The sequence below is a fragment of the Pan troglodytes genome, chromosome 5 (genome assembly GCF_028858775.2).
Source record: "Pan troglodytes isolate AG18354 chromosome 5, NHGRI_mPanTro3-v2.0_pri, whole genome shotgun sequence".
In the NCBI taxonomy this organism is placed as follows: Eukaryota; Metazoa; Chordata; class Mammalia; order Primates; family Hominidae; genus Pan; species Pan troglodytes.
Window position 1 is genome coordinate 60,051,495 of NC_072403.2, and position 14,950 is coordinate 60,066,444.

General features: G+C 35.2%; 1 protein-coding gene and 2 long non-coding RNA genes across 21 annotated transcripts in view; 2 read left to right on the forward strand and 1 right to left on the reverse strand.

The window, feature by feature from the left end:
* MLIP (muscular LMNA interacting protein) overlaps nt 1-14,950 on the forward strand; it is a 247,356-nt gene that overhangs the window by 168,246 nt on the left and 64,160 nt on the right. For all 19 annotated transcript variants that reach the window (XM_009451465.4, XM_001156657.5, XM_009451483.4 and 16 more), the window contains one exon: nt 4,261-4,305. In XM_009451465.4, the coding sequence (XP_009449740.4) occupies nt 4,261-4,305 (45 nt within the window). The remainder of the gene's footprint in view (nt 1-4,260; nt 4,306-14,950) is intronic.
* LOC129144265 (uncharacterized) lies at nt 4,192-6,067 on the reverse strand. Its single transcript, XR_008548532.1, has 2 exons — nt 5,920-6,067; nt 4,192-4,364 (listed from the first exon to the last, which is right to left on the reverse strand). It is a non-coding gene; the product is annotated as an uncharacterized LOC129144265 (long non-coding RNA).
* Nucleotides 4,316-5,090, forward strand: LOC107975172 (uncharacterized). The gene is made up of 2 exons (XR_001718477.1): nt 4,316-4,829; nt 4,974-5,090. It is a non-coding gene; the product is annotated as an uncharacterized LOC107975172 (long non-coding RNA).

The window sequence follows — 14,950 nt, forward strand, 5'->3', positions numbered from 1 at the left end:
TACAAATTGTAAAGTAAAACTTTATTGTTAATGTGTAACTTCTTTCCTATAATTATTGAGGTAGAAATTTAGCCTTTTTTTTTTCAGTTATGATGCATTTAATTCAGCATATTTCACAGAAGCTATTCATTTAACTTAGGGGAACAATAGAGAATGCTTTCATTATTGCAATAAGAAAAAATTGTTAAATGGTATAAAACCTAAGATTTTAGAAGAAATCATTATTATTACCTATATTCCATTATGAGGTTAATAATGAAACCTTAGGTGAACTGACAAAAACACCATGATGGATATTCTGAAGGGCAATTTTCCTAAACCTCAGTGCACACTAACCTGGCCCACAGCAATTAGAGAAGGGGAGCACTTAGCCAAGACACCCTACTGCCATCAAGCAACCAGGAATGGCAGCAAGCAGTGGTACCTGTAAAGAATGACATGAGTCAAAACCCAGAAAACAAACAATGTTAGACACTGTGTACAAAGGACTTCAGGTGCCTCATCATTGTTTGGTGATTCATACTCCTATATACTTGGTGATAACATGGAACCATGAGGCTTTCAGTTTTCAGTTATTGTTGATCTCTCAGAGATTAAAACAATAATTATACATCAAAATAAGCTCTGAAATATTTGCAATTTCAAAAATAGAAATATTTTAGGAACATAACTTATTGTATTTTAGCCAAGCATATTTATAATAATTCATCTGTATGCTGACCGGTTCCTGTCAAAATGGAAGGCTAAGCTGGTGTGAAAATTTAGCCTCCCATGTAAATGCAGAAATGCTCGATAAAACATAAGTAATCCCTGGATGCCATAAATGAAGTGGGACTTCCAAGTTTGTATTAGCCCATTTTCATACTGCTATAAAGAACTGTCTGAGACTGGGTAATTTATAAAGAAAAGAGGTTTAATTGACTCGCAGTTCTGCATGGCTTGGGAAGCCTCAGGATCATGGGAGAAAATGAAGGAGAAGCAAGGACTTTCTTCACATGGCAGCGAGAGAGAGAAGTGTAGGCAAAGGGCAAACAACCCCTTATAAAACCATCAGCTTTTGTGAGAACTCACTCTCCATCATGAGATCAGCATGGGGGAACTGCCCTCATGATCCAATCACTTCCCACCAGTTCCTGCCCTCAACATGTGGGGATTATGTGGATTATAATTCAAGATACGATTTGGGTGGGGACACAAAGCCTGACCATATCAAGGTTAGAATACTAAAAAGAACCTAAAGTTCTTGTAGAACATGTGTACATCAGACCCTAGGTGCCAGGACCCGAGAGCTTAGGTTCTAACTTTCACTGTGTAACAAGTTTAAGACCTATATGGGAATCTATTGCATAATTCTATAACCTACAAGGCCATATTGACCATGAAGCATGAAAAAGAAAAAAGATAATTTAAAAAATAATCCCTACCCTACACCCTTATTGGGTGATAAGAAAAAGTCACCCATGAGAAAACAGGACTCCAAACCTATGATAATGTGGGGATTATGTGAAAATGTGGGGATCTGCCATCTAGAGATTTAGGAAAATCAGGATGAGGCAATAAAATGGTAACTGGTCCAGAACCTGTGCAACTCCTAAGACCCCCATGAGGGCAAATGTACTGCAGGGATGGTTTCTAAACCAGGGCTTCTTGGATATCTAAAGAAATCCAAATTACCAAAATTACTCAAAATAGAAAATTAAAAAGCACACAAAATAACTAAAGAACATCATGAGGGAGGGACATGACAGAGAATCAGCAAATACAAGCAACATGGTATTTAACGAGGGGGGACTATAACAAATCTGGAAAAATATCATATAAATATATTTAAAACATTAAACATTATAACGTGTTATAGATATTATAAGACAAGCTTTGAAAAAGAACCAAGTAAAACTTCTAGAAGTGAAAAGTCAATTATTAAGATGTTAACTTCAATTGTCATGTTAAACATACTAACATGCAGTTAAAGAAAAATAAGTTAACTATCAGGCTTATATGCAAAAACCATCCAGAATACAGTATAAAGTGACAAAAATATAAAAACGAGTTTGAGATAAATGGGAGAGGATTTCAGAAGGCCCAAAATACAGTCATGCTTTGCTTAACTATAGGGAGACGGTCTGAAAAACACATCACTTGGTGATTTCATCATTATGTGAGCATCAAAGTGTATATACCAAGACCATCCTGGCCAACATGGTGAAACCCCATCTCTAATTTAAAAAATATAAAAAAATTAGCTAGGTGTGGTGGCACGCGCCTGTAGTCCCAGGTATTCCGGAGGCTGAGCCAGCGGAATCACTTGAAACTGGGAGGCGGAGTTTGCAGTGAGCCGAGATTGCACCACTGCAATCCAGCCTGGTGACAGAGGGAGATTCTGTCTCAAATAAAAAAAATGTATATACATTAACCTAGATGGTATAGCCCACTAATAGTATTTATGTATCTAAACATAGAAAAGGCATGGTAAAAATACAGTGTAAAAGATAAAAAGTGGTACATCTGTATAGTGCACTTGCCATGAATGGAGCCTGCAGGACTGGAGGTTTCTCTGGGTGAATCAATGAGTTAGCGGTGAGTGAATGTGAAGAACTAAGGTTATTACTGTACACTACTGTAGACTCTTAGCTACATTAAGTTTATGTTTTTTCTTTCTTCAACAATAAATTAACCTTAGCTTACTGTAGGTTTTTTATTTTATAAACTTTTTAATTTTTAAAACTTTTTGACTCTTTTGTAGGAACATGTAGCTTGAAACACAAATGCATTTTACAGCTGTACAAAAATATTTTTTACACTCTTATTCTATAAGTTTTTTCTATTTCAAATTTTTATTTTTTATTTATTATACTCTTTAAGGTTTTTTTGTTAAACACCAAGGCACAAACATACACATTAGCTTAGGCCTACACAGAGTCAAGATAATTAAGACTCACTAGGTGACAGGAATATTTTTAGCTCCACTATAGTCTTATGGGACCCCTGTCATACATGAGGTCCATCATCAACTGAAACATCATTGTGTGGCACATTACTATATATTTAATAGAAGATCAATAACAAGAGCTTAGATATAATGGGAGAAAGGCAGCATTTGAAGAGATAGTCATGTAGGAGTTTTCAGAAGATATGCATACTCAGAATAAAGGAACATACCAAGACCCCCAAAACACAAGAAAAAGAAATCTACACCAAGGCACATCATAGTGAAATTACAGAATATCACGGAGGTAAACTTTAAATGTTAATCAAATTTGAAGACAGAAGATCCTCCAAGTTACAACATTTATGCCAACAACAACAAAAGCCAGAGTCTGTGGGACAGCATCTGCAAAAGACAGAAATGCTACTACCCTGGAATTCTGCGTCCAGTTGGACTGTCACTCAAGAATGAGAACATGATAAAAACATTTTCAGATAACATCCAAGACAGTAAGGTCTGAAAAAACCACAAAAACCTTTACTTTAGTAAGAAGGAAACTAGGGAGCAGGGGGAAATGGGAAGTTACTAATCAACATGAAGTTTCAGTTAAACAAGATGAATAAATTCTAGACATTTGCCATACAACATTGCACCTATAGCCAACAATACTGTATTATGCACTTACAAACATGTTCAAATTACAGATTTCATGTTAAATGTTCTTACGACAATGAGATAACATTTTTAAAAATGAAAGAAACTAAATCCAGATGAAAGGGTTGAAATATAGGAGCCAATGACAAAGAAACAATATTAATCTGCTCTTTAATTTAAACAATTCTAAAAACCAAGTCATTTTTATTCTCAAATCATAAAAACTTTGTTATGCTTTTCTTTTTATATAACAATACTTTAAAGAAATATCTGTTATTTGTTTCAATTTGCTTTAAATAAATAGAAATAGCAACAATGCTGGTATGTTTGATTAAAATGTGAAGAATACAAAGAATGAAATGTTAGGTAACCTTGAAGAAGTTTTGATGTCATGATATAATGCTTATGTTAAGAAAATGGGAGAGAAAAGCAGCATATAAACATCATATTCACTATTATGTAGGCTGAATAAAAATACATAGGACAAATATTTATGGCAATGTACCAAAAATATTAAAAATCATTTCTTTGGTGGCATAAGGATATTTTTCCTTTTCTTTATACTTTTCGAAATCCTATCATGGACATATAATAATAAACAAACTTCAAAATACTTAAACACATAAATATTTTAATAAATTATGAGTTTCACTAATAAATGCCATGTTTATGTTTTGCAGGCAAATCTCTCCTCACCATCTTCTACAGTATCTGAGAGTCAGCTGGTATGTATCTTCTAAGTCACAGATCTACTGCAAATTCTGATCTCTTAAGAGGGCTTTACCTGAGTAAAAGTGAAAAAAAGAATACATTTACTATATATATTTTTATTCACTTACTTGTCTAATAAAATTTTAGTGATATTTTCCAAAAGCTCCATGGTGGTTGTTTTGCAGGTGACAAACATACGTAAAACTATACATAGACCTTACTTGCTAGTAACTTACATCCAAGTAGAGGCATTAGAAGAGATTGTGAGGTCAGATGAAAGATGCCATTAGAATTTAGAGAAGAGAGCACACTCTTTAAAGGAAGAGATCTAAAAAGAGTTTAAGGAGAAGGTCATGATTGAGTAGGATAGTTTTTGGATTTGAGGAAATAAGAAATAGATATGTCACACAGGAGAATTAGCATGCAAATGGTCTAGATCAGTTCTTAGCAATAGAAATACAACGTGAATGACAAATGTAAGCCACATATGTAATTTTAAAACTTCTAGTAGCCATATTAAAAAAGTAAAATGGAACAGGTAATGTTAATTTTCATAAAATATTTTATTTAATGTTATATAAATATTATCATTTCAATGGATAAGCGGTATAAAAATCGAGATATTTTTACATTACTTTTTTTGGGAAAAGTCTTTGAACTATTGCATATTTTACATTTACAGCAAATCTCAATTCTGCCTAGTCACAAGAGCTCAACAGTGGGGACTACATTGGGCAGCACAGATCCAGACTCTAAAATCTGTTATTTGAAGATAAAATTTGATTAAATGAGAGAATTATTTTATCTTATAGAGTTTTGTATTTCTTATTCTTACAGTGGTTACCAAATTGAAGTCATGAAATAAGTTTCCGAGATATTACTGGTCAAAGATTTTCCTTTTTTTTTTTTTTTTGAGACGGAGTCTCGCTCTGTCGGCCAGGCTGGAGTGCAGTGGTGCGATCTCGGCTCACGGCAAGCTCCGCCTCCCGGGTTCACGCCATTCTCCTGCCTCAGCCTCCCGAGTAGCTGGGATTACAGGCGCCCGCCACCGAGCCCGGCTAATTTTTTGTATTTTTAGTAGAGATGGGGTTTCACCATTTAAGCCAGGATGGTCTCGATCTCCTGACCTCGTGATCCACCCGCCTCGACCTCCCAAAGTGCTGGGATTACAGGCGTGAGCCATCGTGCCCGGCCAAAGATTTTCTTAATATCTTTGGCTGTTTATTGTCTAAAATTGTAAATTCCTGAATAATAGATATCTTCACTAAAATGATGGAAATTTCTAGTAAAACAGTTTGAAACATTAACTGATAATCCCCTTTTAAAGAAATTGTTTTGGTATCCTATAGCCACAGCCAACAAATCATCTTGTCATTATTATCCCAATAAAAATAATTACAATATATTTATTTGTAATACTGAGAAATCATAAAAAGCGTTGTTTGACTTTTAAAATAGCTTGATTCACTCAATCCACTTGGGTATACTGGTGTTTATACATATAGTGTGTATATGGCATGTGTTTGAATATGTGTGTGCATTAGTGTCAATTGGTTTAGAACAGTGTGTGTGTGGGGGGGCAATATAGTATAGTTGAAAGAATCTGGGATGAGTATCAGAAGACCCACCTTATACTTCCTGCTCTGACATTAACTAGTGGTCTGACAGTGGGTAAGTCAAAAGTCCGGGAGTCTGGATTTCAATTTCTTAATTGAAAGTGAGAGCATTCTATTGCGTACTTTCCAAGTCCTTCCAGGGCTGTGAATCTATGGTTACTAACACAGTGAAGTTGAAGGAGTTGCCATGGAAACAAGCACTGCAATAACATAATGAGGTTGAATGACTTCCCACTTTAGATATGGAAATATTACTACAATTATTTTAGTATTTAAAATGATATATTTGTTTATTTAGAGTAATATATGGAAATGAATGTTTTAAACATTCTCATATATAGTTTCACTCAGTATAGTATATAAAATATAGATTTTAGGTGTTGGACTATATATACATGTGTAGGTGTGTATTTTACACACATGTAAGTTCTTGGTTTAATATTTTAAGAAATTATTTCAAAGTGGCAAATATATATATGTGTATATATATATATAATGATTTTATAAAATAAGATATAGTAAAACAACTCATTGTGAATGTAATAAAAAAAACTTACTTTTTGCCCAATAAAATAATCCTGTTGTTTGTGTTCTGTAGTGGCAAAACTACAAAGCATTGCTTTGAATGACTTTTATAATAATTTCTCTGCATTTACTTAAGTCCTTTTCTCTAAGGAGTTCAAGGCATTTCTTAACCAAGTTTTAAATTAAGTTTTAATCTCAAAATGCCCTCGAGATATAGGTAGGTTTGTGAAGAGATTATTATCAAGTAAGCATATCACATTAAAAAAAATCTCTTCTACTGATATATTTATTTAATTCAATAATTTTGGTTTCTATTTCATAGCATTAGCCCTGTGTTTATATTAATACTACCCAAGAGTGAAATAAATAGTGGAAAATGATTGTATGTAAGACATGTTATAGGGCATGTACTTCACTAAGGATTTAGAATATTTTTACACTTAAGTAACACTATTTATAAAGTTATAATTTTTTCATTTTTATGAATGAATTTTCAATATTTGCCATCACGAACTCTTTAAGTTCTGAATAATATGAGTAAATAAGAATGTCTTTGATAAACAAAACTTTGATATATATATTTATATTTTTATATATGTATGTGTTTATAATATGCATACACATATAGATGACATATGAGGTAATTCTGATTGTTTATATATACACATCTTTGTTTATATGAATAAATATGTATGGATGTATAACGCATAAAAACAAAGTTATTGGAAATGTATGATACTTTATAGTTGAATTATATAAACAAATATTTGTTTTGTGTAAAACAAACTAAATAGTTAAAATTATTTGACTCCTATTTTAGGAGGTAAATGTAGTAAATGTGTTGAACAGAAAATATATGACAAAGTGCTATGGTACCACAAGCTTAATGCAATTCTCAAATTGCTTTTGAGATTTAACTTTTTAAAGATACATCATTTTTTCATGCTTTCAAATTTTTAACTTGGCTGATTTATTTGCTTGCTTTTATTGCAAGTGTGCCAATTCAGAATTGAAAAGGAAAGAAGAAATAGAGCCATGACCCTTACTCTTAAAATATTTCCGTTGTTTACTCTGGAAGCCAAATGATTTAGAGTTGAGCTTGGGAGACTGTTGTGGAGGCTCATGTGAAGCTAGTTCACCAATCTTAGCTTCTCTTCTACTATGAAACTGCACTGCAGTCGATCAGAACTGGAAAGGAAATTAGAGATGAAAATATTGGAAATTCCCACCTATTCACTGGAGATTGGAATAACGACTCTGTCAACCTGAAGGGATTATTGTGAGGCTCACATATCATAAAATGTGGAGTTGTCAGTATACTCCTATGGATAAGGAGAGGTTATTTTTGCACATAAAATCTGTGAATGATGAAGAGATATTATGAGCAGCCATTTTTACAGAAAAAGAAACAAATGCTTATGGAGTTAAATAGATTATCTAGGATCACCAGCATTAGTGTTCATCCTTGCTTTGGAAAATGAATCATTAATATTGATTTTAGATAATTCAAGGAAAATAAGAAAAGAGTAATTAAGGAGTTTGGAAACAGGGCCTCACTGGAAGCATTACTTTCACTGGGTACCTCCTGTGTCTGACTCTGCCTTGTGTTTTTGCACTGCCTGGAAAATGTGAGTACTTACCTAAGAGGAAACTGGGTAGGGTCAGTTAGAGTACTGAAGTTTTCACAGCTGTGAATAGTGCTTCCTGTAGCATATTAAAAGGAGCAAGAGGAAAGGAAAGATCTAGGGTCTACGTTAAACCTTCACAAAGCTTTCCTAGCTGTTGAGCTGAATCATCACAAAGATATTAACAAAGGCCAGCGGGGTCTTTTTCCCTGCATAAGATAACACACAAGTTAGGCTCCCCAAGGTAGCTAAACCCTGGTCTTCTTTGGCAGTAGGGGAGCCTGGTTTAGATGACATTTGCCTTTTGCTTTTGAAATTTCATGCCGTTACAAAATGTTCACTGTTGTCCAGGATGGAATACTTAATCTAGAGAGCACAAAACAATAGATTTTAAAAATAAGTCACATGGCTATATACAGGTAAAAGCAAGATGCTATTTACTGGAACACTATTAAGAAGAGTGCTTAAACTTGCAAATACTTTGTTCCTAGTTCTGAATGCCAGCTGATGCATCCAGCTTTAGTGGTGCATGACTCATCTTTCTGAGGGCCCTTAAGGCCTCTGTTGTTCAGAAAATGCAGCCCTGAAAGCTTTTATGTAGAACCAATGTCTCCTTCAAGCTCAAAGGCAGTTTCTCCTTGACCAGTTTTTCCTTGACATAACGTACTTAAGTGCCACAGCATTTATCAGGTACGCCTCCTCAGGTTTGAGTCATGCTATCATCTTTTATTTAACGATTGAAATATTTCAATCTGGCCAATCTGTATTGTGTATATTCCATGAAATGGTTCTTGAGCCATGAGATACTGCCTATACTTATTGAGGTCTTATGTGCATTTATTTTTATACAACTATTGTAATCATTATAAAACTTTTTTTGGAAAAACACATCAAGTAGGTACTTTTGTGAATGGTCTAGATCATTTAGAATCAATATGCCATATTTATAATTGCAAAGTATATATTCTGTTTTTCCTTTCAAATTTATTTTACGCTGTTTTTTCTTTATCAAGTTTTGTCATGCATATTATCTCATTAGGTTCTCGAATCACCTTGGAGTTAGTATGGCAGGAATTGTTATTTCCATTATTCTGATGAAAAAACTGAAGTTTAAATATCTAGAATGCCATGTCAATAGTTGCGTGGTAATAAGTGGTATAAAAATCTCTTTTGTTTTTTCCAATATTGGGAGCTTTACCCTATGCCATAGTGTTTTGAGATTTAAGATATTTGTTTGAGGGGAAAACATAGCTTGAGTATTTGCTTCAAGTATATAATAATGTTTGTTTAAAACAAGAATTAGGGTCTATAAATCTGTATTATCTGAATGAGTAAATCAGGTAAATAATTTAGAGAATATTGCTTTTGCCCACAATTTTGCCTGGTAGAATATATTGAGTTTGCACAAACTTTTTTGCCATGGAAATTCTAAAGGCAAAGAAAAAAAGCACTGGAGAATGAAGACAAAACTGCAGCAAATGGGTCAAAAACAACCATGGCACTTTCACAAACTCTTTGAGCCCATAAAATTAGTAGAATTTCCAGCCAGACTCACAGAATTTGCTATATGTTGTTTTGTCACTTTCTTGCAGTTTTGTTACACATCTTATCTCTCCAGAAAGATTAAAATAAACTCTTGAAAGCTGGCACCCTATCCTTTATTTCTTTTTTGCTTTATCACACCACCCGAGAGCTTATTACTATAGTCAAAGGCAATTAAAAAACATCAGTCCATTAGTGTTAGTTGAAGTTACTAGTTTAAGAAAGATTTTGCTGTAAAAACCCATTATTTAAAAATATTGGTCATGGATTCTCTAGGTCAGCGCTGGTAGTTAATCTCCAACTTTGGTCTCTAGCTCAGAGGCTGTACCAACTTGCTGTCATAGAATTATAAGTTTCAAAGGATGGACATATTATCTATTTACATAGTGCCCAAAGTGACAATGTTCAAGTATGAGTGTATACCTGATAGATTATAAACACAAATCAATAGCAGGCTTAGACGAGTGTCTTATAGCCCATTAAAACCTGCCACTGGGCTTCAGGGAACCCATATATTCACTCCCTTGGATTTTTTTCTGTCCCCAAGACTAATGTTAGCATCAGATATAATATCCTCTTCTCCTCCCCACTCTCCACTCTTGAATTCTCTAAAAAAGATGACATCATTGTGTTTTGGTATTAAGAGTTTTATTGCATATCACCATGAACAGAGGGAGAAAAACAACAATTTATTTTAAATGAAGAAGATTAAAATCATGTAAAGTCCCTAAAGAAGTGGCCTCTTTCCTTGACTTTCTGAAGATGAGAACTTTAGCTTTCTACTCTTTCTTCTGAGGGTGAAACTCACCAACCCACTTTCCTTCTTCTCATCCTCTATTGGAAAAATGCCATATGGCTCTTCTATCCCTCAAAGTTCCCTCTTTGTGAATTATATTGTGATCAAAAAGCCAATTCAAGAAAAATAATGGAAGACCTCAAGGAGTCAATCAGCACCTTTTTTTAAAAAAAAGAAGTTATTTTAAGTTCCAGGGTACATGTGCATGATGTGCAGGTTTGTTACATAGGTAAAAATGTGACATGGTGATTTGCTGCACCTATCAAACCATCACTTCTGTATTAAGCCCAGCATGAATTAGCATATTTTCCTGATGCTTTCCCTCCTCGCCCACAACAGGCCTCTGTGTGTTGTTCCCTAACATGTGTTCATGAGTTCTCTTTGTTCGGCCCCCACTTATAGTGAGAACATGCAGTATTTGGTTTTCTGTTCCTGCATTAGTTTGATGAGGATAATGGCTTCCAGCTCCATTCATGTCCCTGCAAATGACATGATCTCATTCCTTTTTATGGCTTCATAGTATTCCATGGTGTATATGTACCACATTTTCTTTATCTGGTCTATCATTGATGGGCACTTGGGTTGATTCCATGTCTTTGCATTGAATCAGTACCTCTTATAGACTCCATATTGAATTATAGTCAGCACACTGAGCTTCTGTCTGTCAATTAACTTATTCATTCTGCAAGTATTTATTGAGCACCAACCAGGTACAGGCACCATTCTAGATGTTGGAGATACAAGAGTGAATAAACCGAAGATCTCTGGTTTCACAGAACTTACATTCTAGTTGAGAAAGAAAGACAATAAACACAAACAGATGTCAGGTAGTGGTAACTGCTGTTGAGAAAATAAAGCAGGTAAGAGAGGTGGAGATTGCTATTTTATATGGCTCATTAAAAAGATCTGTCTGATAAGGTGATGTTTAAACGGACATTTGAAAAGCTGAAAAAGAAGGAATAAGGGAGTTCCAGATAAGGGAAGAGCAAATACAAACTCCTAGAGGAGGCAGTATCATATAATGTGTAAGCTAGAGTAGAAAGAGTGAAGGGGTGGAAGGGAGAGTACTAGGAAATAAGATTGGAAAAAGAGAGGCTGGTTAGGGATATGAAAGATCAGGTCATACAGCACCCTTGTAGGCATTGCTTTGTAGGCACTACCAGGGCTTTGAACTTTACTCTCAGTAAAAAGGTGAGGCATTAGAGAGCTTTCAGAGGAGAGTTGACATGACTTGATGTAGAACCGACGGACATCATTTAGGAGATGAGTGACATGACTCGACTTATACTGTGGTTATCTTATGATTTACTCAACAGGATTGTGAACCCTCTGAAAACAGGGGATATGTCTTTTTTTTTATCTCTATAGACACTATAGTTCCTGACACAGACTAGATCTTAACTGGCAAAATGTCTCCAGTGAACATCTGGTAGAGGTGTGCTTCAGAGTTGCAAAACAGCTATTTTGTCTTTCAGGCACTTCAAAAATGTCTATACCCAGTGTAAATCAGTTCTCAGTACATTCATGAATTGATATTTTCGATTTGGAGAATCTTCTCATTTTTCTTCTTGTGCCCTTTGTGCTGGCTATGAGAGTCATTACGTTTTTTATTTTTCCACATAGGCTGGAAAGAAAATTACAAAACTGCTTTTTCTGGCATCATTAGATGGCCATTTGCACCTATCAATCATGAGTCTGACTATTCTATGGATTCTATAGTAGATAAAAATGAAAGAAGGGCCTCTTAAGGCTAGTTTTGTTGTAATATTGCTGAACAATGACAATCTTACAGTAGTTCAGTTTTATAGACTCCCCTAACTTGATAGATCTAATTTCCTCTGTGTTTGTTTGGACACAGATGTAACAAATTAAATTGTTCAGAATTAGAGAAGTTGTTCAAGAGAACCTTTACTTGAAGTCCAAAGGTATCAGCAAAGATCACTACACACAAAGATGCAATGTAGATGAGGAATTAATAAAGCATAGTCTGTTTTAAAGCCTCTCCTTCAGTCTGGAGACAGAAGACAAGGCCAAATGGATGTCTCTGGAATGATAGACTTAGAAAGATCTATCTCTACATGAGCAGCACATTTTAATGTATTGAGTTCAAGTCTAGTGTCTTTCAACTTTTAATGTGTACATGAATCGCTTAGGGATTTGTAAAAATGCAGATTCGGATTCAGTAGGCTTAGGTCGGGCACTGAGCTTTGGCACTCATAACAGGTTCTCAGATGATGCTGATACTGGTCTACAGCCTTCATTCTAAGGGTCAAAGTGCTAGCAGACAATGTCTTAATTGGATAGAACATTAGTTAACTTTCTGTTGCAAATGTAGATTGCATCACCATTTGACATTGTGAAACAAGGTATGAGGAAGAATTGAGGGGAAGTTAACTAATATTCCAAGAGAGACTTATGTGTGATGACAACAGTGCCAGTTGCTTCACATATGCTGTTTTATAGACTTTCTAAGTGGCACTTTGAGACCCTTGTTTGGGTGATGGGTTTGAATATGCAGAAACAAGCCTTTTGCTGTAACTCTGTGTGGTATAATTCCTGAGGGGTCGGAAAGGTAAGTAATAAAATGTGTCATTACCCATTATTAAAGGACATAGTCACGTATTAGAATTACAACCCTACAACAGAAGGTCTACACAGGTTGAATGGCTTTTCCAAGGTAATACGGTTTATTAACAACATTGCAAAAACTAAAATCTATGTCCATGTTTCTCTCCTTCTACAATATTATGCTACTTCATGAGAGTAAATTTTTAACCAAATCCAGAGACACAGTGGGAATTTGATGTCTTGGCCATGCAAATTATGGAGTATTTTAGGAGGTGGTGAAGAGGTGTGTGTGTCTGTGTGTGTGTGTGTATATGTGTGTGTGTGTTTGTGTGTGTGTGAAGAGAGTGGATGTGTGGATGTGTACAGTCACCAGGAACTGAAAACATTAGATAACATTAGGTCCTAAATGTTCTGAGAATATTTAGGATGGCTAATGAAAAGAAAGTAAAATGGCATAGAATGAGTTAGCAATGGCCAAAATCAAGGATGAGACAGTTGACAGTGGAAATAAAACAGAGAAACAATAAATTTTAAAGGAATAAAACATATAAAAACTACAGGAGCTTTGTTTTTGATTAGACAGGATAAGTTACAGAGAGGTGGATATTTAACAAAGATTTCAAACTTCTATCTATTCTATGATGTCTCTCTTCCTCCCTGGAATCAGCATAGAAGTGATAAAAATCACAGGCATGATGATCACACCAAACATGGATTTAAACCTTAACATATTAACTGCATGACTTTGGCATGTGACTTATTACCTTTAAAACTCCCAAAGAATTTATAAGAAATTGATGAGATGATCTATCTAAAATATTGAATTCAGTTTTTGATTCTATATTGATAGAATATAGAATCTGTGTCTATGAGACAATGACAGTGTCATTAGCTGCAATGGGTCCTCAAGGATTTTGAAGCTGGTTTTGAAGCACATGAAAAGGCATGAGGAAGGTGCAGAGGCTACCATGCAGATGACTTGTTAGTATACCAAGGTTTGTGGAGGGTGCATGAGGTTCAGAATTGGGACACTAGGGTTAGATTTTTAACTGGACCAATAGTGAGAGATGGTTGGGTTTGAAAGGTATGGTTAAAGATTATAGGATGAGAAGTATGAACAATGTCAAAGGCAAACTATGTGTAGTCGTCTTTTGCCTAGAGTTGGCTTCCATATCTATGAAGTATTGACTACTGGGTAACAACAAATTAAGGTTGTTGGAGCAAAGAACAGGACTAAAGAAAAAGGGAACATATACAATGTAAAAATCAGGGAAACCATATGAAGACCAAGTAAGTAAATAGAATGAGGAAGACTCAGAGACTTCATATAGCCCAAACCTGGGAACACAAAGTCCAAGAAAAGAACATGTGGAAAATCTGGTAGAGTGGAGGAAATGGAGCAAAAATCATTGTCTAATTGTCAGAGACAACCATCAAATCCAGGAAACTCATAAGAACTAAAGAGCATGAAAACTGGTAGAGAAGCAAATATGAAGCATCAGTAACAGACTCTGATACTGAATGTATCTGATATCCAACCAACCAGAAGAGTCTCTCTTCTGATGTCACCCTGGAAAGGACTGATCCCAAGACAGATGATCTGAGTGGAATGTCCTAGGCCAGAATAACCCCAAACATCTGCCTACTTGCGATAAAGGGACCCAGGCAGTCATATTTCTCTGGCAGAGGTTATCCTACCATCCAAAGTGCTCCTGATTAGATTTCTTCTCCCTGCTTTCATCTTTCTGCATAGTGACACCAAGCTTAGCCCCTAAAGTACCATGTTGGTTTTACAGCCTTGTAGCCCCTGAGTCCTGGAGTTGCATTTATTTTCTGCCTCACAAGGGAGTAGAAGAGAAGGAGAAAGTGCAGGAAGTGCAGGAATAGGAGAAGAAGAAAGAAGAAATGAAGCAGGAAGTCAAATGAAAAAAAGAGACAGAGGTGTGGACAACTTAGGATCATGGCCCAGATATCAGGCATCTTCATA